Source organism: Opisthocomus hoazin, chromosome 1, assembly GCF_030867145.1.
Source record: "Opisthocomus hoazin isolate bOpiHoa1 chromosome 1, bOpiHoa1.hap1, whole genome shotgun sequence".
Classification (NCBI taxonomy): Eukaryota; Metazoa; Chordata; class Aves; order Opisthocomiformes; family Opisthocomidae; genus Opisthocomus; species Opisthocomus hoazin.
In genome coordinates, this window is record NC_134414.1 from 103,773,216 (window position 1) to 103,795,218 (window position 22,003).

At 45.9% G+C, this 22,003-nt stretch overlaps 1 protein-coding gene across 1 annotated transcript; it reads left to right on the forward strand.

Moving 5' to 3' along the window:
- The first annotated feature begins 205 nt into the window (after positions 1-205).
- TMPRSS3 (transmembrane serine protease 3) lies at positions 206-21,189 on the forward strand. Its single transcript, XM_009932639.2, has 13 exons — positions 206-223; positions 1,614-1,758; positions 3,750-3,860; positions 4,755-4,871; positions 9,232-9,355; positions 10,141-10,266; positions 10,979-11,022; positions 11,794-11,959; positions 13,453-13,622; positions 15,258-15,353; positions 16,456-16,598; positions 18,101-18,253; positions 21,169-21,189. The coding sequence occupies exons 1-13, from the start codon at positions 206-208 to the stop codon at positions 21,187-21,189; spliced, it is 1,434 nt and encodes a 477-aa protein (XP_009930941.1).
- Positions 21,190-22,003: the final 814 nt, after the last annotated feature.

The following is a 22,003-nucleotide window of genomic DNA, read 5'->3' on the forward strand; positions in this document are numbered from 1 at the left end:
GCCCTGCCATCCGGCGCTACCCGATACTGCTCACCAGGTTGAATTACACAGGCTGCTGCCATAATGCCGTACGTGACAGATGACTGAACGGGCAGCCACGGGCAGCTCCGTGAAAACCTTTCCAGAGCAGCCTGGCTTAGCAACCTCAGAATTTCCTTTTGGTTTCTTTTGATAATGAAGAAAGAAAACGGTTTTGCTTTTAACTATGACTTCTCAGGAAGAGGTGAGTGAAGCTTTGGGAGCATGTGATATCCTCTAAATAAATGATACTCCAGTGTGTGGCTTTTGTGTAGCATACTTCACAATGCTGTTTTATTTCCTGATGGACCACTCTTGCACCGGTTGCTATTTAAAAATCGCGCACAGCAAGTTGTCCTTTTCTCTGCCATAAAGCTAGCAGATTCTATATAAAATTTATGTTCATTGAAAAGTATATGAAACTTTATCAAATGGAAGAGTAGAAACTTTACTGCAGTTGTTTGCTGAAAGATGAAAAGAGATTTCAGGGCACTTAAAGGTATGGTGTCACAGACAAAACATGTAATCTTTGCCTAAAATGTGTTATGGTAAGCATTTTCTGGGACTGACTCTGAAAACACTTATGCTGCTTTTACAGCTTACCAGTTTCACCGTCTTTAACAAACCTGGACCTATTTCACACAATTGTGAGTTTAAAAAGTCTGATTCTTTATGCCAATGACACTCTGCAGAACCGGAGTCAGAAATTTAGCATTTCAAATCTATTTACCCTGAATTCTAGTGTAGCTTGTTTTAATTCATTTTGGCTGTGTAGAAAGTGATTAAAGGTTTTCTGGAGCAAAATTCAGTGGGCCCTTGCATGAGGATCCTGTCAGGTGCTGTGCAGGTGTTTTACGATTCTTAGTCTTTCTCTTGTTTCCTATTGCAGTTAAAGAGCAGGGTATGGATTCACACCCCCAGTGTGAGTTATTGAAATCTGCTATGGTGCTTAGACAAATCTGAACAAAAATTAACTTCAGTAGTTTGCTGGTAAATTAACCATAAGAGCTCCTCTCATGAACATTAAGTACATAACAATGTACTGTGTCCAGCTCTGGAGCCCTCAGCACAAGAAGGAATGGACCTGTTGGAGCAGGTCCGGAGGATGGCAACAAAAATGATCCGAGGGATGGAGCACCTCTCCTGTGAGGAAAGGCTGAGAGAGCTGGGGCTGTTCAGTCTGGAGAACAGAAGGCTGCGGGGAGACCTTATAGTGGCCTTTCAGTACTTAAAGGGGGCTTATAATAAAGATGGGGACAAACTTTTTAGCAAAGCCTGTAGCAATAGGACAAGGGGTAATAGTTTCAAACTAAAAGAGGGGAGATTTAGACTGGATATAAGGAAAAAAATTTTTACAAGGAGGGTGGTGAAGCATTGAAACAGGTTGCCCAGAGAGGTGGTAGATGCCCCACCCCTGGAACCATTCAAGGGCAGGTTGGACGGGGCTCTGAGCATCTGAAATAGTCGAAGATGTCCCTGCTTATTCCAGGGGGTCGGACTAGAGGACCTTCCAACCTAAACCATTCTATGGTTCTGTGATAACATTTTACAAGGTGATTATCTTCTTTTTTTTCTTTTTTCTTCTGATGAGTCAGGTACAAGCGACAAATCCCACTACCGGAAGTCTTGAAATCGTCTCTATTACAGAAGATGAACCGCCAGTACCAGAAATTCAGTTTTGCTTCAAAAGGTTTTTCTTCATACCACAAGCAAAGGTGGACCCCAGTGCAGATGGATCTGGTAAGGACACTGCACAGCTTTTTGACCTTTGTAATCTAAACGGCTAATGTAGGTCTTCAGCCTTGCAAAACTATGCTTGCCCACTCAGTCAGAGAAAGCAGTCACTTAGAGGAAGAAGAAACACAAGCTCACTCCCCCAGCCATGAGGTTTGCCAGCCACATCTTGTGTCAGCTTGCATACACAAGTTTTTTTCACAGCCAGATTGTTCACACGCTTCAGCCACATAGCAAATATTTGCCCACGCCTTTCAGTCACATTTTTAAATGGCTTATTTAAATTTTACCTACCTGGAAATTGGTCCATTAAAAAACTGAATATATAATACAGCAGCTTTGGAGGAATAGCATGCATGTTTGCCACCTCCCACAGGTTTCATGGCAAAAATAACCATTAACTTCAACAGAGGCAGGCTGATTATCAAGGATGAAGATAGAGCAATTGAATTTTCTAGTTCATTAGCAACTATAGCTGTCTAAGATTTTTGGCTTACCAGATGCTAACTCCATTGCCAAAATCAGTTACTCAGCTGCTGCTGAAAGGATCTGTGTAGGCTGCAATTTACTTGTGAGTCTACTGGGAGACACCTCCGCATCCTTGACTGACTGTAAGCTTGAATCTCAAATTCAAAACTTGAAGAACGAGGCAGCGAAGAGATGTATGAATTAAAAACGAAGGCAAGGTTTAGCCAGCTCCTGTGTGCACACATGGCTGATCTGTGTGTGCTATTTTCTCATAGTTTGCCCTTTGTGTATCAGAATGCATTTGACACAAGTAAGCTGTTCATTATTTTCAGTGGAATCTGTTGCTGTCTTTCAGATTGACAACACCACTAAGCTAGGGTCAGCTATAGAGGTGGCTAGTGAGCTATAGAGGTGGCTAGTGAGCAGAACTGTTCCAGCTCATGAAATGTATTCAGCAATTACTACTGACATATATTTTAGCTTTAGACGCCTCTTTTTTTCCTTGAAAACCCAAAACTTGACCTTGAGCCATTGCTCAGTTCCCTCCTTCCCTTTATAACAAAACTTTTAACAGCTCACCTCTTCCCACATTTTTCATGACTAGTTTGGGGGTCCTGTTTTGTGCAAATTTAGCTTTCTGTCATTTTCTGTTAACTTTGTTCCCAAGTCCAAAAGGACTTTCCTCCTACTTGTCTTGAACAGCTGTCTAACAGCTAGTCGTCTCTTTTTCCAATATCCCTGCTCATGTTCGAATCTTCAGGCTCCTCTTGCTTGTTTCCATGCCTGTGCTGCCCCGACCCTGGAGGAATTCATTGCGCATGGGACTCAGCTCCCCAGTGCATGAGGTGGAGCCATGTGGCCTCCGGCCTCGTCCCTCGATTTCCCTTGCCCCAGACGCAGGCTCAGAGCAGCATCCAGCTGGGGCTGTGGCTAGAGGGAGCACCGAGACCCTGGCCTTGCTACTGGCAAGAGCCAGGAGGCATCATGGACAGGGACAGTGGTAATGAGAAGAGTCAAACTAGTTTGTTCTTTGCTACTTCAACTGAAAGAATTTATTAGCCCACTTGAGCCTTCTCAAGTCTTCAGAGACTACACCTATATCCTGCACACAGGTTTAATTACACAAACACAACAGATGTGAATTTAATTTTTATTCTGGAACTCACATTTTCAGAAGAGGTTCTCATGTACTTCTAAAGCTTGCAGTGTGATGTAGCCCATGAAAAAAAATTTAGAGCTCATAATCTCAACTGCACTGAGGACAGGCCAAGTGCTCTGTAAGGGCACAATTCAGACCCCTCGCAAAGCAAATGCTGAAGGGGTGTCTGAGAGCACCAGCCAGGCCCTAAGCACTCGGAGCCTTCTCTGCCCCTGAGCCGGGGGATCCAAACCCCTCCAGGTCAGTCCGGCTCACAGACTCTATGCAGGGGCTGCTACTGCCATCTAGTTTAATGTTAGATAAATCTTATTCATTGCAAGGTGAAGTTGGTTTAACTTCAAGGAAGCTGTTCTCTCTGGTTTTTTTCTAGGAGACATCGAACCACCTTCAATGTGCCATGTTTTTAGCTCCCTAAAATACTTTCCATATATCTGTGGTTTCTTCCTTGCAGTAATCCTAGCAGTTGCCATTGGCCTGGGTGGTGAGTACAATTAGTTATTCATTAAGTTCTCGCTTAACCATTCAAATGCTTAATTTTTCATGAGCCTTTTACTTAGAACGGAATTGAACAGCTACTGTGTCTTGTTTGCTGAATTAAAAAATCCTGTTGATGTGCTGGCTTTAAATTTTATTTACATGTAGGGATAAAATAGATCTGGCACTCATGAGAGGTTTGGTGTAATATTTACAACACTAGGGAATCCACAGCTCCAGCAAACCTTCCTCTAGTAAGACTTCACTGATTCCTGCTGGGTGGTGAGCTAAGAGTTTACAAACTGGGGGGAGGTTTCAGGTAGCACACACCATATTTTTGTTCTGTAATTCACTTCTCTAAGTGTGTTTTCAAAGAATTAAACAACTTTCCTCTATTACAAGCAACTTCTACTAAAGGAAAAGAAAACACAGAATGAGTTTAGCTGTGACTGGAAAGTGCGACCTGCCCAGGTCTAGGTGCCAAATACATTGGTGCTAGAGCAGTGCCTTCGTACCTGCAACGGGGATAAGCTTGCAGGAGGTTGAGGCATCTCTTCAGAAAGAGAGTGCACTGGTCGTATCTTGCAAGGGTCTCCTGGCTTTGCTGCTGAGGGGCTGAAGCACCAGGTGGAAATTCGCCCTGGAGTGAAACGTAAACTGTGTAGAGGGAGATGGGAAGGAGCCAACACAGACAGCAAGGCTGACTCATCGTACAAGTCATCACTAATGGATGAGTTTAGCAGCACCTTGTAGCGACCTCCAGGTTATATTTCAGAAGTTCCTAGAGTTCGGGAGTTGTCTTTTCCTTAGCAAGACAGAAATGTGGTGAGATAACGGAAGTCAGAAGTGTTAAATTAACATCTGAGTTTTTCATCACCCTGTTTTCTCTCATTCTCGTTAGTCCAATACAACTGCATCGGGAAGTTTCGCTGCCGATCATCCTTTAAGTGCATCCAGAAATCAGCCAGGTGCAATGGTGTCTTCAACTGTAAAGAAGGGGAGGATGAGTACGGATGTGGTAATTTAAATTTCATTATAAATCCCTCCTACCTCCTCCTGTAGCATCTGGCACATTACCAAGAAATGCACGTTGTAAAGGGCTGGGGTGAGAGAAGAAAGATAGAGGCTGATGGATTATCTAAATCACCACTTCAGAGAAACAATCTCTCTGAGGTACTGATTTACAGTTTATGAGAAATCAAACTGCTCTTAAGATAAATGTGATGATTGCTGAATATTGTTGCTACCGTATTGGACATGTTTCTCCAGTAATAGCCTAGATGCTTTTTGGCTGCTAGCCTTCCCTCTGCCTGGGAGGTCTACTGTCACTGCATTGTGGTGTGCATATACAGCACTCTGTGTATTCACTGGCCCACAGTTGCACTGTGTTGGTTTTGAAGATTGCAAAAGCCCATTATTATCTTAAGGGTGGTGGGAATGGGAGGGATCAGCACTGCCTTTTGTGCACTGAGTACTGCAGAGTTTGCTGCTTCGTGTGTGAACTGCATGCCCCCAAGTCCGAGTTTCTCTCTGTAATGGTTTTAGACATCACAGAGCCATTTTAAATGGTCCCTCCCTGTCCTGCACTATGGAAGATGACCGTGGTGTTGGCAGCCACTGGAGGGATAAGACTCTAATATTAGTAAACAGAATAATTCATTTTCCGATCAGTGCACTTGTAATCCTGACTTGTGTACATACAGATAAGGAGGTAGCACAGCTTTCTGTCTGTGTAGTACGAGGAATGGCAAGAACTACGAGCTTTTGGCCCCAGCTAACCCTGTATGATGCTTTCAGCCCTTGGCATGTTTTCCCCAGGGCGGCTTCAGGCCTCTGTGGAGTCTGTGGGCAACACGTCTGCTTTTCTCGTCTGCCTTTGCAACGCCACATCGCTGCCCCACGGGCACCTGCAGGAAGCCCCTCTGCAGCAGTGCCTGCATGCGTGGCCTCCCTTACATTACATTACACCACATTACGGTGGGTGTATACTACAGGCCACCTGACCAGGAGGAGGAGGTTGATGAGGCCTTCTACAGGCAGCTGCAAGCAGCCTCACAGTCACAGGCCCTGGTTCTCATGGGGGACTTCAACCACCCTGACATCAGCTGGGAAGACCATACAGCTAGGCAGGCGCAATCCAGGAGGTTCCTACAGAGCATCGATGATAACTTTCTGATGCAAGTGGTGGAGGAACCAACAAGGAAAGGCGCGCTGCTGGACCTCATGTTAACAAACAAGGAGGGACTGGTGGAGGATGTGAAGGTTGGAGGTGGACTTGGCTGCAGTGACCATGAAATGGTTGAGTTCAGGATCCTGCGTGGAGGAAGCAGGGCGATAAGCAGGATCAAAACCCTGGACCTCAGGAGGGCTGACTTTGCCCTCTTCAAGGAGCTACTGGGAGGAATCCCGTGGGCCAGGGCTCTCGAAGGCAGGGGGGTCCATGAGTGCTGGTCGCTCTTTAAACAACACTTCTTCCATGCACAGGAGCAATGCATCCCCCTGAGAAAGAAATTTAGCAAAGGAGGCAGGAGACCTGCATGGTTAAATAAGGAGCTTCTAGCGGAGATCAGGCAGAAGAGAAAGGTCCATGGAATGTGGAAAGAGGGGCAGGCCACTTGGGAAGAGTACAGAAACGTGGTGAGAGCATGAAGGGATGCAACGAGGAAGGCCAAGGCTCACCTGGAATTGAAGCTGGCAAGGGATGTCAAAAACAACAAGAAGGGCTTCTTCAACTACATCAGCAGCAAAAGGAAGGCTAGGGACAATGTGGGGCCGCTGCTGAATGAGGCGGGTGTCCTGGTGACGGAGGATACAGAGAAGGCAGAGCTACTGAATGCCTTCTTTGCTTCAGTCTTCAGTGCTAAGACTGACCCTCAGGAATCCCAGGCCCCGGAGGTAAGAGAAGAAGCCTACAAAGAGGACGACTTTCCCTTGGTTGAGGAGGACTGTGTGAGGTATCACTTAAGTGATCTGGATGTCCACAAATCCATGGGCCCCGATGGAATGCACCCACGAGTGCTGAGGGAGCTGGCGGATGTCATTGCTGAGCCACTCTCCATCATCTTTGAGAGGTCCTGGAGGACAGGAGAGGTGCCCAAGGACTGGAGAAAGGCCAATGTCACTCCAATCTTCAAAAAGGGCAAGAAGGAGGACCCAGGGAACTACAGGCCGGTCAGCCTCACCTCCATCCCGGGGAAGATGATGGAGCAGCTTGTCCTGGAGGCCATCATGAAGCAAGTGGAAGAAAAGAAGGTTATCAGGAGTAGTCAGCATGGATTCACCAAGGGGAAATCATGCCTGACCAATCTGATAGCTTTCTACGATGACATGACTGGCTGGGTAGACAAAGGGAGAGCCGTGGATGTTGTCTACCTTGACTTCAGCAAGGCTTTCGACACAGTCTCCCATGATATCCTCCTAGGGAAGCTGAGGAAGTGTGGGCTGGATGAGTGGTCGGTGAGGTGGATAGAGAACTGGCTGAATGGCAGAACTCAGAGGGTTGTCATCAGCGGCGCTGAGTCTAGTTGGAGGCTGGTGACAAGTGGTGTCCCCCAGGGGTCAGTACTGGGCCCAGTCTTGTTTAACTTCTTCATCAACTACCTGGATGAAGAGTTAGAATGTACCCTCAGCAAGTTTGCTGATGAGACCAAACTGGGAGGTGTGGTAGATACACTGGAAGGCTGTGCTGCCATTCAGCATGACCTGGATAGGCTGGAAAGCTGGGCAGAGAGGAACCTGATGAGGTTCAACAAGGGGAAGTGCAGGGTCCTGCACCTGGGGAGGAACAACCTCATGCACCAGTACAGGCTTGGGGTGGACCTGCTGGAGAGCAGCTCTGCGGAGAGGGACCTGGGTGTCCTGGTGGACGACAGGTTAACCATGAGCCAGCAGTGTGCCCTGGCTGCCAAGAAAGCCAATGGGATCCTGGGGTGCATCAAGAAGAGTGTGGCCAGCAGGACGAGGGAGGTTCTCCTTCCCCTCTACACTGCCCTAGTGAGGCCTCATCTGGAGTACTGTGTCCAGTTCTGGGCTCCCCAGTTCAAGAAGGATGAAGAGCTACTGGAGAGAGTCCAGCGGAGGGCTACGAGGATGGTGAGGGGACTGGAGCATCTCCCCTACGAGGAGAGGTTGAGGGAACTGGGCTTGTTCAGCCTGAAGAAGAGAAGGCTGCGAGGGGACCTTATAAATGCCTACAAATATCTGAAGGGTGGGTGTCAGGAGAATGGGGCCAAGCTCTTTTCAGTGGTGCCCAGTGACAGGACAAGGGTCAACGGGCACAAACTGAAGCATAGGAAGTTCCATCTGAACATGAGGAAGAACTTCTTCACTGTGAGGGTGACGGAGCACTGGAACAGGCTGCCCAGGGAGGTTGTGGAGTCTCCTTCTCTGGAGATATTCAAGACCCGCCTGGACAAGGTCCTGTGCAGCCTGCTGTAGGTGACCCTGCTTCGGCAGGGGGGTTGGACTAGATGACCCACAGAGGTCCCTTCCAACCCCTACTATTCTGTGATTCTGTGATTCTGTGATTCTCCCTGGGGAGACCATGGAGACATGCCCTTTCCCAGCTCCAGGTGCCTCCTGCTCACCCAGGGCTTCGTTCCCCCACAGCGGCTGTGATGCAGGGGTGAGGAGGACGAAGGCACCGTGGGTGATGGCTCTGCACATCCTACAGTATTTTCCCGTCGGTCCCGTGGCCGGAGGCGGCACAGCCGGCAGCAGAGCTCGCTCCATGGGGCAGCTCAGCCCTGTGGCTGGGCTGGTGTGAAGAGCTGCCCGTGGGGAAGGGCTGTGCTGAGCAGAGCCAGGTTGACGCAGGGAGGGAGTCCCTGGGAGCCAAGCTCCCAACCGCTCCTCTCCCCAGCCTTCACACGCTCGTCAGCCCAGAAACACCAGTCCCATTTCAGCAGAGGGAAGCAGGTAGGAAACTCCACGGGAACCCAGGGAGTGGGAGCTGGGTGCAAGTACATCCACCCCTCTGACTGTGCTGTGTGGCACAGGAGGTGCCAACCACCTTTCATCACTTATCTTGATAGTGGGTTTCCTCGGTGCCAAGCATCGGCAGCTCCAGCTCACTACAATCAGCAAGACTTGCTTAGGCTCAGTGGAGGGCAAGGCGGCCTTCTCCAGCTGTGTTAGAGATAGCATCCTCTATCCATTCCCATGAGCACAGGCTTCTTTTCTCCTGGATGTTCTAGCTCAGCATATCTTGGTTCCTTTCTGCCAAAGGATCAAAGTGATGAAAGAGACAAGTAGTAAAACTCATTGAGCCAAGAAATGTGGATGCCACAGTGGTGCATGGACACTGTTGTGTACCTGTTGTGTACCCAGTGGTTCTTCTTCACAACTCACTCAGGTTTTTCTTCTCCTGAATCTCAAAGTCAGGTTGAGTGGCAAGAAAGCAGTGCTGCAAGTGTTCACTTCTGGATCCTGGCGAACCGTCTGCTCTGATGACTGGAAAGAAGAGTATGGCAATACTACCTGCAAACACTTGGGTTTCTCAAGGTATGAACACAAAATGGAAGAAACTTTACTTGGTATTTTGAACAAAATCTTTCTGATGAAACCTTGTATTCGTCTGGGCTTTGTAAGAAAAAAGGACTTAACAATCCGCCTTTGTGAATGATACGGTTGAGGAGATTTGGGATGATGTGGGAAATAATCCTGAATACTTGTGCACTGCAAATACCATTTATTACCGCTATAAATCCTGCATGATGGCTAAATACAATGGTTTAGTTAAATCTTCCCTGTGAGGTGCAGGTGACTCAATCCTACTTCTCCAGTAGTTTCCAGCTTGTCAGAGAGGCACTAAAAAAACATGCGAAAATTTTCAATTTCTTTTACTTCCTCTGCAGGCAAGGTCTTGTTGCCTTCAGGATAAAATACATCTCCATTGTTCAACAAAAAAGACAAGAAAAAAATACAAATTATTCATCCTCCTTGCCGTAATACATAACTCTAGAAAAAGGGGACAATGAACTTCTTAGTGCTTCAGGAAATTCACCAACCAGTTACAGTAAAAAGCTTTATTGCAATATCAGAATTAAGATTTATTGTCTCCACCAGTTAAATGTCTCTCAGCATGTGTGACTTTCATACGTGATTACTGCAAAAATATGTACATGTTATAAGAAGCATTTCTTGAGGAGGATAGGATTACTTTATCAAGTGTCAGAATCCGATTATTGTGGTTGCTACACAGGGTTTTCATCAGCAGAACTGCTGAATTATTTAAACAGATTACTGAAATGCTGTCTGAGGAAGCTGTGTTTATGGTTTATTTGCAGTTACGTGAGTTCAGGTTACATGCCCGTGGTTGCAGTCGAAAAACAGTTCCAAAGACATTTCGTATCCCTCAGCCACTGGTTATCAGCTGATCAAGTGACATCTCTGCACAACGCAACAAACCTCAGGTATGCCTCAGCTTGTTCATCCTGACAGAAAGAGAGCAATCAATAGAAGGAGAATTACTAATAGTCTGAGATTGTTGCCTGTTTTTTCAGGCGTATGGTACTTCATAAGTGGTTGGTGTTATGCATCATAGAGGAAGGTTCAGTAGCAGTCTTGCTGGAATATGAATAAAGAGCCTGATCCAAGGCCAATTAAAATCAACCAAGGCTTCAAAATGAGCTATTTGAAAAGCCTATTTGTCCCATGATGCCTTTTTTTGCAAATGGATAGACACCAGGCACGTATCTTTTTCCATTGTGAAGCAGTTTGTTTCAGTTTACAGATCCCTAGATATTTCCCAGTGGGCTTATGAACCCTTTATGGTCCTTTTCTTCCTCCTGACAATTGCTTGTTTTTCTTAGTTACCTTTCACTGAGAAGCAAGCTATGGATCCAAGCAGACTACAGATCACATGTTGAAAATTGCTGATGAGTGTCGCTTCATGGAAGAGTGAACCACTCTTCAGTAGGGCAGCATAGGGTCTAAGCTCCTAACTTAAGTATTTCAGCTAAACGCCCTAAGTAGATTGGATAAGTACACGACTTTGTACCTCTTTCAATATATAAGTTGCTTACACGTATGTGCACATAGCTGTGCAGACAGATGACACAGTATTAAAAAAAAACAACAGTACTTGTGAATTGGAACTAATACTGCACTGTCTTTTCACCTTAGAGAGGAATGCACTTCTGGCAATGTGATCAACTTAAAATGTTTGGGTAAGAATCAGGAAAAGTGAAAATAAAATCAGAAACAGTCCTTCTTCATCCACTGCATGGTAAAATTTGGGAAGAATTGCGTACTCAGGGCATACTACGCCATCATTTGATCACAACAAAGTAAAATTATATTTCTTGTACAAAACCAAAAAGAATTTCAGAACGTGAGAACAGGCTGGGAGGGCAGACTGGAAGCATCAGGTAGCAGGACCATTTGGGTGAGAATCACAGTAGGAAGTAGATGTTTACAGATTGTGAGTTGAGTCCATGGACTGACACTGTAATTCCAACTCTTTGCCACCTCTGTGGGGAAAGGGAAATTCTGTCTGAACATTTGAACTTCTGTCCCACACCTCTCCGTGGCAGCTAGTTTTCAGATCAGGGTCTGAAAAGTCAAAAAAACACTACAAAATAATCACCAGGCGAGAGGAGATGCTTCAGCCTGCCCATGCGGGCCCCTGGGACCCTGTGCATTGTAAGGAGGGCAGAACAGTGGGTTTTATGGCTCAGCTGAGCACTGTGTCTGCAGGGGATAAGATATGAGCCCCGTAGCCCCCATACTGTCTGCCAGGCACGACTCTGGAGGGATGGGAGGGAGGAGGAGGAGAAGCCTTTGGGGGAAGCCACAGCCCGAGATGTGGGCCATGGGGATGGGGACGATCCTGCTGCAGAGACCTCCCAACCTCAGCAAGGCTGGGAGTAGAGGGGCTGAAGGTGACGAAAAACACACCTGCATTTCCTCCACGGACCGTAACCTTTGCTTTCTGGCAGCATGTGGGACGCGGGCCAGCTATGGGCCACGGATTGTGGGGGGCAATGCGTCCTCCCCCCGGCAGTGGCCCTGGCAGGTCAGCCTGCAGTTCCACGGGCACCACCTCTGCGGAGGGTCCGTCATCACCCCACGATGGATCGTCACGGCCGCCCACTGTGTCTATGAGTAAGTCCCAAAACCGGCTTGCTCGGGGTGTCCCACCGACCCTGCTTGCAGTGGGTCTGTGTGTGGGGTCACTGCAGAAGAGGGCTGATGATAAACTGCAGGAGAGATTGGGTTATCCTTATTTTATGGGCTTGCTCCACGATGTTTAAACCATCCCTCTCTCTTCTTGCACGAGTGTGAGTCTTTACTGAAAAAAAGTCTCCCCAAGAAGTGGTCCAAGTCAGGGTCCTCAGTTTTCAGATATTCTGGGCTCTCCCAGCTACTTGGGAAATTGGCTTAAAACAACATTTAACTGCTAGATTTTAGGTATCCCTATCTGCAATTTCTGTACATTGCACATGAGTTGACGGCTCGGGAGGAATTTGTATTTGGCTGCTCTGGTACTCTGGAGCTCCAGAATAAATTACACCATCCTTTTCAAGCTGACACGATCAATCAGTGGTAGTTAGTGAGTTGTACTGCTCTTAGTGCCCTTTACCACAGGCTCACTGCTCCCTTTTCATGCTGTTCGAAGTAGTCTTTGAGTTGTAAATAGCTGCTAAACAGTTATTTAGACTCTTCTCCTTTGTGTAATTATAAACATAGCCCTCTCTTATTTATAATGAGTTGTCTGGTTTTGAAGTCTTGTTTGTTGCTAATAGTGCAGGAAAGCTCTTATCCCTCTGACAAACTCCAGGCCACTTTCACCAGAGACATTTAGACATCTAAAATGGGTTTTGTCTGACCACTTTCAAGCACCCACAACAGTGATGCCTTCTTCTGAGCAAGTTCTGTAGGATGTTTTTACACCCTTTAGAGAGAAGAGAGAGCACAAAGAAATTCCACTCCCAGATCCTATTTAGAGCCCTATGTTATCATAAAAATAAAAACTTAGGAATTAAACATTTTAGGACTTTTGTCCTTAACTCTGTCCCCCACAATCCAGTTGGTTGTGGTGTGTTCAAAGGCTGATGGGGACAGGAGCTGGCAACACAACCCACATCCCTGGAGCCTTTTTCCAGCACTGCCGCTGACCTGTAGCTAGCCTGGTAGGGTGAAGACAAGAGGAGAGGAGCTGCTTGTGTCCTGGAGGCTGAAAGGTGGGGCTGCTGGTGAACTGGGGGCAGACACACCTTCCAGGAGGAAAGCCTCTCCCTTTAAAACGCCTTGCCACAAGTGCCGCTGAGCTAGCCGGGTGGCTGAGTGCAGGGCTACTGCTGCTGGGTCCCGTAGGAGGACAGATGGGTAGGCCAGTGCAAACCTCCCACGTGTTTGTAGAGAGCTGCACAGATATTAGACCAGTGACCCAGCGCGTTACTAAGATTAATCACCCGTTCTGTATTTCTTGAAATTACATGCAAAACATAGCCAATGTTAATAGACAGGTAAGCAAGTACAGCAGACTGTAGCTATCTGCCTGTAGAGTTTTACGTGGTTCACTAACTCAGGAGACAATTGGAAAACCTGAGGGTTCTCTTGAAGGTTTTTCACTCTCTCCTACCTCTTTGTTTCAGCCTGTATTTGCCGAGCTCATGGAGTGTGCAGGTTGGTTTTGTGACTCATCAAGACACCCAGGTTCACCCACATTCAGTGGAAAAAATTATATACCATCGAAATTATAAACCCAAGACAATGGGAAATGATATAGCACTGATGAAACTGGCAGCACCTCTTGCTCTCAATGGTAATTCTTTCTGTCGGCTTTCGCTTGACTTTCTCACCTTTCTAGCTGAAACTGCGAAGAGTCTTTCCTAATACAGACAGGGAAATTTCTGTTGGTGCCCTATGACTGACCCAGGACAGTCGAGTGGATCCTCATCCTCTGTAAAAGCAGTGAGAGATGTGCAGCGTCGATGCAGCCACCCTGCTGCTGTGATGGCAAAGCAGCAATCCCTGTTCAGTCTACACTGGCAGAAACCCCAGTATCAGGAATTCCTCTGTACTCAATATCCAGGTACAGAGAGCAAAAATGTGGTCACAGGGCTCTGCAAAATGTTCCCAGTCCAGTCTGGTATTGGCTTACTGAAGGCATTTAATAATAGGCAAACATTAACTTTATTCTTTCTAAATATTTTTCCTATCTAAAATAAACGCCCCACCCCATTTTACTTGGAGGTCACAGAGATTTTTATCATGTCCTTTCTGTGATATAGATCCAGCAGTGTCCAAAGCTGAAAATCAAGATTAAATTTCAAACAGAAGAAAAGGCAATTCAAATGTAATGATGCTTTTAAATTAAAACTACTTTTATTATCTCAGCTGGATGCTAACTACAGCTGCCACAGTTAGTGAAATGAAATTATGTGTAATAATATTGTGTGAATTGAAACGATCACCTGTCAATACCTCCTCATCACTGTGAGCTCCCTGCAAAGGGGAGCTGGCTCGCTCTGGTGCATCTAGATTGTCAGTTCCTAAAGCAATTCTCTTGAAATACTTTAAACTTCCACTTTGAATGAAAATTAAGCTTGATTTTGTTCTGTTTTATATCTCAGCTCATGGTGTTTTATTTTGCTCAGGAATAATTTTGGGAGGCTGTCAAGAGCAGTAATGGCTCTGCACCTGAGCAATCCACCCGCTCTGCCCTGGGGGGCTGGGTGCAGCCTAGGGGAGTGGGGGGTCCACACTGGGGACTAGATGCTTTGAGTTGGGGTCACGGCACTGTGGAGAACTGAACCACCAGGAATTGCCCAGTAATACCTATGTCTTCCCTCCCTCTGCTCAGTGCTAGCTCATCCCGATGCATCGCAGTTGTCCCTGCAAGCGTCAGACATTGATAATATTGCATGGTGTTCAGTGCCCCGGAGTACAGAGGCACCTAAACTCTGTGAGCCGATGGGTGGGAAGCAAAGTGCACCCCAAAAGTCTTGCTGCCCTTTCAGAAGAGCGCAGAGACGTGCAGGCACAGCTCTGCGTTTGTGCCACTGCACAGAACCTGTGAGGAGGAGCCGTGCGGTCGTGCCGTGGTTAGCCAAGGCCATTTCTCTGCCCCAGCAGTGTGCCGTGGGGTCTCTGGTCTGCCTATCAGCTGCATGCATGGTGCATTTCTTGTCTGCTCATTCGTCAATTTATTGACCTGCCAACACCTCCTTCTGTTGCTTCGTACTTGAAACTAATGAGGCCTGGTGTCGGTATTGTTTCAGACCTGTGGTATTGGCCACAAGACTTAAGGCCTGAAGAACTGCCAGGCTATTTATGTGGGGAGCGGGTGGTGCTCAGAACAAATTCCCTGCAAGCCGGATCCTCCAGCCTTACTGAGGCATACGATTTTTTTGCTGAATTTTCAAAGTAATTCTCTCTTCTCTCTCTTTTTAAATAGGTCACATAGAGCCAATCTGTCTGCCTAATTTTGGTGAACAGTTCCCAGCTGGGAAAATGTGTTGGGTGTCAGGATGGGGAGCAACTGTGGAAGGAGGTACGTCAAATGGTTTGCTGTTAATTACACTACATGAAAACATACCACATACAGTAAATACAGGATTTGGATAGAGTATTGTTCAACATTAAATTTTCTGGAATATCACAGGGGAGAAAGAAGACATATTCCTAAATTTTATGCTCACCCTGAACTGCAAAAGTGCTGTACAAACCCTTATCACAAGGAACGGATGGGTACACTCTGTCAAAAGGTTGAAAATGACATGCAGACAGCAACACTGTCCACAATGTTGTATTCAGCCTCAGTCAAACAGGCTGTGTCCTTTATAACCTCAAGCACAGAAAGAATTGATGAGAATCGACCATTCATTTTTTCAGAGAAAGCATGTATACACTTTCAGACAGGTAGGATGATGTAGAAATTGGATCTGTGAATAACGTCACAAAGAAAAGTGAATTTTTTTTTTTCACCATGACTCATAGATCACATTAATCAATAACGTATACTGAATCACTTTCATGTGAAAATGCTTGAATTCTCAGGTCATTGGTTTTTACTGTTTTTCATTCGTCTCATTTAACATATTCCTATTGTTCCAAGAACAAGAATAGTACATTACCTAACCTACAGATAATAGCAAAAGTTGGGAAAATGAAAACCAGGTTTACCACATAAAAACTCATAAATTGACAATAGACAGTATGCAAATACCCCCATTTGTAGAAATGATCCATTCAGACTCTGAATAAAAGAAAATAAATAGTTATAAAATAAATCAGATGTTTGCAGATGATTTGTTGACTAACAGGTAATAAATTTAAAACAAATTTTGGCACTATTATTGAAGACAGCATCCAACTGGCTTGTAAGTTCATCACTGTCATAGATTGACTAGTTTGAAGTAGAAAGATAGAATGTATAGCTTTGTATTATGTACTGTGATAATCCACAGCTCTATAGAGTTGCTAGTTACTGCATTCTGTAAGTGATGAGACACCTAGTTGTCTTACTTGCATTTTTACCATATTTCTTTCACCCTGGCTTCCCAATTCTTCATGTACTAAAACATTGTCTGTTTAAAATTAGAGATTAGTTTCAAGGATAGAGAGTGCTTTCTTTTGTTTTTGTTTTTCAACAGGTGATACATCTGACACCATGAATTATGCAGGTGTTCCTCTGATTTCTAATGCAATTTGCAATCACAGGGATGTCTACGGTGGGATCATAACTCCCTCAATGCTTTGTGCCGGTTTCCTAAAGGGAGGGGTAGACACCTGCCAGGTATGGAAGTTTCCAAACCGCAGCTGTGCTCATTAAGAGCAGCAATGGAAAAACATGAGTGATAAGCTATCAGAAGGCACTCCCAGGCTTTTCTTGGGCAAACATTTGGTTTTGTGCCATTTACCCTGTTTACCATGAATATCGACCACTGAGTGTGCATGCATTCATATGCTACAATTACCTTCTTACGTTTCTTCTGCGGACCATATCTGCTACTTCTGAAGCCAAATTTACTTAAGACTTTTTGTAATTTCCTGCATGTGCTACAGCATTGTGCCATCCTTTTTTTGCCCTTGCTGTGACATCTGCGCTGCACTGAATTGCACTGCACTGCACTGTGAGTAGCTCTGGAGAGTTGTGAGGTGTAGAAATCCCATGGTGAAAAGCAACCAAAGGGTACATCAATAGAAAAACAGAAACGTGTGGTTTTAGAAAGAGAAGAGAGGGGCAGGGGAAAGAAAGGAAGAGGTGTTTGAGTAACTCAAAGCACCAGTAATGACTCTGGGGGAGAGGGGTACATATGAGCGATGGATCAGAGGATCCCTCAGAACACAGGGTGGTGATGATTCAAAATCACTGTCAGAGTCACAACAGTGCCCACGTTGTGCTAGGTCTTGTCCCCGTACACACCAATGTGGGCTCGCCTAGATAGTCACAGACGAAGAGCAAGGTCTGGGAGGGAACTTCACATTTCCAGATTCGCTCAGGCCCAGTTGCGCATGGGACAAGACAAAGCAAACGCATTAGGTGCATAGATCTGCATTTAAGCACCTATTTGCACAGAACCCCCTTGCAAAGTACCTGTCACCAGCACGTCATGATGCCTGGGAGAGCCGCCCAAAGGCAGCACGCTCAGCGCATGGCTCCAAGTAGCAAAACAAGCCCTGCTTGCCAAAGGGAGAGGCTTGTTCCAAATTCTGTTTTTCTCTGTTGTTGTACTGGTTCTGATGCTCATAGGGCAGGAAACTGCCCCAGCAAAATAACTTGAGAGTTTTCAGTACTTAGATGTGAGTCCACTGAGATGAACTTGCTTGGAAATGTGTCTGGGAAGGGGTAGAGAAGCAGTGGGTGAGACTGCATGCAGGAGCAGGCAGGGAAGGAGGGGGGGGATAAGCTTCTTATTGCAACCCTGGGCTCAGCTCAGCTCAATAGCTGGGAGCATTTTTAGAGAAGCAGCTGTGAGAGGCCAAGACCATGGCATGGAGTCTGCAGGTTGGCGATGTCCTGCATGCCCCCCAGCACCAAAATGTCATTTAACAGCAGGCTTCAATGTTGCTTCACTCCTACTGTATTGCTAACCGGGGAAAGAAAAATATGATCTAATACACATCTTTAAGAAGTCTCCAATTTCTGTTGTAACATGTGCTTTTTGCAGGACCCAGAACAGAGCAGAAATAGGAGACACTGAATTACTGGACTATGCCTCTCCCCCTACACCCCCAAACAGACATTTCCCTCTTTTTCTGGAGCACTGACATTTGTTTTAATTCTTTGTCTTCCAGGGAGACAGTGGGGGTCCTTTAGCATGCGAAGATATGAGCGTCTGGAAGTTGGTGGGGACCACCAGCTTCGGAGTGGGCTGTGCAGAAAAGAACAAGCCGGGCGTCTACAGCCGAACCACCTCCTTCCTGGGCTGGATACATGAGCAGATGGAGGTCTGGCTTTGCCCTGTCTCCCCATTTCTGGCTGTCACCTTGCTCCGCGTGTGCCGCACAGGGTTTAGCTCGTATTTGTCACAGCTGAGTTGTGTCGTACGGACGCGTTTGGGGATGGGGCAGGTGCTCATGCAGAGCAGGGTGCGGCGTCATAGCAAGATGCGGGCAGCACTGGGGCAGGGGTAGGCGGGGTAGGCGGGGTGTGGGAATGACTGGGGAGGGGGCCTGGAGGACCAGAGCAAGGAGCAGGGAGGTGAAAGGGCTGAGTAAGGAGATGGAGGGAAGAAAAGAGGTGCTAGGGGACTTTACCTGAAGCTGTGAGGCTGCTATAAAAATGCCTGGGGAGTGGAAGCTGAGTGGGCCAAAGAAATCGGGGAGGGGGGGAGATGGTGTTGGCTGGAAGGAGAGGAGAGCAAAGGCAAGGAATTGGGGGGATGCTGCAGCCCCCTCCCCCTGACCCGAGGGTGGCCCACTCTCTGGAGACCAGGTCTTCTGCTGTCAACACCGCTCCAGCACTGCCAGAGAGATGCTGGGCTCAGTCATCTGAGCAGGCAGAGTGGCTGTGCTTCAGGTGGACTCCCAGGCAGGGATCTGCTGCCTACGCAGAGGCATCGAGAGCCATTGTAGAGACCCCAGGCTGTCCTGTCTGACTCACAGGTGTCCCTGCAGCAGGGCAAGGGCCTGCATCCAGCCCTGGGTTATATCCACCATCCCCATGGGTATGTCTTAGATACTCTGTGATGGCTCAGGTAGATATGATAGAGGATCTATGGGATATTTGGGGATTTCTTGGCCAGCTGCTGGAGGTCAGGCAAAATGCACTACGACACCTCAGGTGGCACTAGACATTGCATGAGCAAGGCAAGTGAACCATCCTCCACTGCCCTGGTAGGAGCCTAGGCACATAGCTCACAGGTGGACACCTATTCACAGGGTCTTCATCGTCATTTTCTTAGCTTCATGGCAAAGCCACTCTAAGCACCAAAGTGTACGTCCTGACCTGCTCTAGCCTGGTCCTCACAGCCAGTGGTGCCAGTGCTGCTGTTCCAGCACCCAGTTTGCTGGAATGAATGAATGAATGAAAGAAAGAATGAATAGCAATGATGTTATTCCAACACCAGCAATACAGCCCCCAGCCCCGCCAGCTGCCTGTGTCACTGTGATGGCGTGTGATGAAACCACTCCTGCCCCCATCTCATTTGTGAAATATGTAAGACTTCCTCCACAAACCAAACTGCAAATATCAAGCATTCACACACAAGCAAATGTCAAAAATTAGTTTATGTGTGCAATTTCACTTCAGCCCCCCATCTGTATACTGTATGACACACGCTGTTTTCACAACCTATATAAACATGAAGGTTTATGCTATCACATGCCTATCTGTCACTCAACAAAGCCAAAGAAAACAGGATAACATTTCTAAATCTTTAGGACCTCTAATATTACTTTTTTTTTTCTTCCTCCCAAATACATACATCATTGTGATTCATTTGCAGATACAGAAGCCCAGACATATCAGATGAAGAGTTCACATCCAATGAAAGCGCAGATCTCCATTATGAAGAAGCAATCAAGGGGAAAAAAGTACAGCTAAATCTTTGTTTAGCTAAATGCTAACATGTTATAATTTTTCACAGGGATCTCCTTCAGATGTAAACGTTAATTCATCAATTTATCCTCTTAGAAAGGATTTTCAACTGCAGCATAGAAACATGGACGCTTTTTAAAGGACTCTAAACAAACCAAAACAAAGCAGAACAAGTGTGCCTTTGAAAACGGGACCAAAGGAATGGCTTGCACCTGGCAGATCTGTGTTGTGGCATAACGGTCCTGATCTGCCCTTACCTGCTATTGCTCACCATGGACTGGGGTTCATTTGGTCTCTCCAGAAGTTGCTGTGCTCTCTTCAAACAAAATTAACTCTTGTAGCTAAGGCTTAGCAAAGGAGTTAGGAAAAAGATTCATTTTGATCTAAGAGGTGCGAAATTGTGAGATAAGGAATTTGACCATCAGCACGCTCTTAAAAGCTTTCTTTCTGAAAATTAGCCTTATATCATCTCACCCATTGAGTTCAATCATCTAATGCAAGGCATGATCAAAAAGGAGGTATTTGTGTTTTCTGATCTTCCATTTCCAGTCTTGAAACCTGAATAAGGCACTTCTGTCTCTCAGATTTTCAGAAGGATACAAACATTTTGCTAAAGGCTCTCTCCTGTGAGTCCAAAAAGAATTTTTTTATTGCTTTCTGCTAAATGGCGAAAATTAGTTGACGTCATTTAGCAAGATGTTTCTCCAACATTGTGAACAGAATTTCTGCTGCCTCCATTTTGAACAGGTCTCCCAGTAGGGAGGAAGCAAAAAGTTTAAAGCACTGAGTACCAGTGACCTACATATATTACTGTCTGAGAAATACTACTCTTCAACTATTAAATACAAATAGACATGAAAGATTCCCATCCCAGTAAAAAGAAAAAAACAAAAATCAGCAATGGAACCACTAAAAGCAAAAAAAATAAACCTCTTCAAAGCCTACTTATCTTCCTGTATGCATGTGTCCCATGCATACAGTATCTAACACTATTACTAATATATTCCTTCATCCCCCATAACCATATTTCTTTATGTTCCTGTCCCAGTTCATACAAGGCTGAGAACCAGTGAACTAAAGCGGTGAGAGAGGCTGATGGCATTTGCTCAGGCTCACAGTGCACTCAATGGGAATTGGACTATACTTCTTTTGTCGAGGTGGTGTGTTCTTCTGAAGAACTTTGGCTGGAGGAACTGGCTCCAGCAGCCCTACGGTTCCTTTTGTGACCCTAGTACAGCGGGCTAAACAGAGTCACTCCCTTTCAGAGTTCAACAGGCAGCAACACAAGCGTTTGAATAGATGCATAACTGGTTTTTCTTCCCAGAGAGAAGAACTGCAGACCTGAGGAGAGTGGTGGTGCGCTGGGCTTCTGACAACCCACATCATGCTCCAGCCCCAAAGAAGGACCCATCACACTCTTCTGGACACCTGCGCCGAGCTTTGTACCTTCATGGACTACTTTTTACCATTTCTTTTTGGTACTGATAACCATACTTAATGAAAGCTGTTGCACATTCAGCCTCTTTTGGATGGAAGAGGCAGTTGGATGCTGAATGATGAGCATGCATATTTACTATCAGTTATAAATTTCACATGTAGAAAAAGTGCTAAGACTTATAACCCAGAATGCTATCACAATAAAGTTTTGCAAGCACCATGAGTAAAAGACTAGAGCAATGTAAGATCAGGTTAGTAGTTATTATTTTAGTACTTACCTTCCAAGAACCAGACTACAAAAAGATTTTTTTCCTGAAAGTACTGAAAGTATTCATATATAAGGTCCATGCTCTGTGGCACAGGGAGCAGCAACTTTCTTTGAAGCCATAAAGCAAGCAGTAAGCAAGCAGCTGGCAATTTTGGCAAGCATTTGGCAAGTATGTTCAACTTTTCTTAGAAAAAATCTCTGGATTCACGTCTTTTATCACGTGGCTGTGAACAAAGTCCTTAAAATTGAGTTCTTAGGTGTTTTCTTGCAATAAGTAGCTCAGAAATGAACAACACACAGTTTGTAAATTTACTGAAAAATTCTGAGATTACTGAACAGTGTTAAAAGGAAGACAAGCTTCTCTGCTGCTCTTGAATAGGCTAGAGAGCCAACATCATTGCTCTACCTATGATGCACCATGCACTGCAATAGCCATTGAATACTCTCAAGCTCA

What these genes read in the sequence shown, in the direction of transcription:
- TMPRSS3 (XM_009932639.2), top strand. An exon ending in CACAACGCAACAAACCTCAG is followed by an intron (nt 10,267 to 10,978) that starts GTATGCCTCAGC and finishes TTTTCACCTTAG; the next exon opens with AGAGGAATGCACTTCTGGCA. An exon ending in GAGGGGTAGACACCTGCCAG is followed by an intron (nt 16,599 to 18,100) that starts GTATGGAAGTTT and finishes TTTGTCTTCCAG; the next exon opens with GGAGACAGTGGGGGTCCTTT.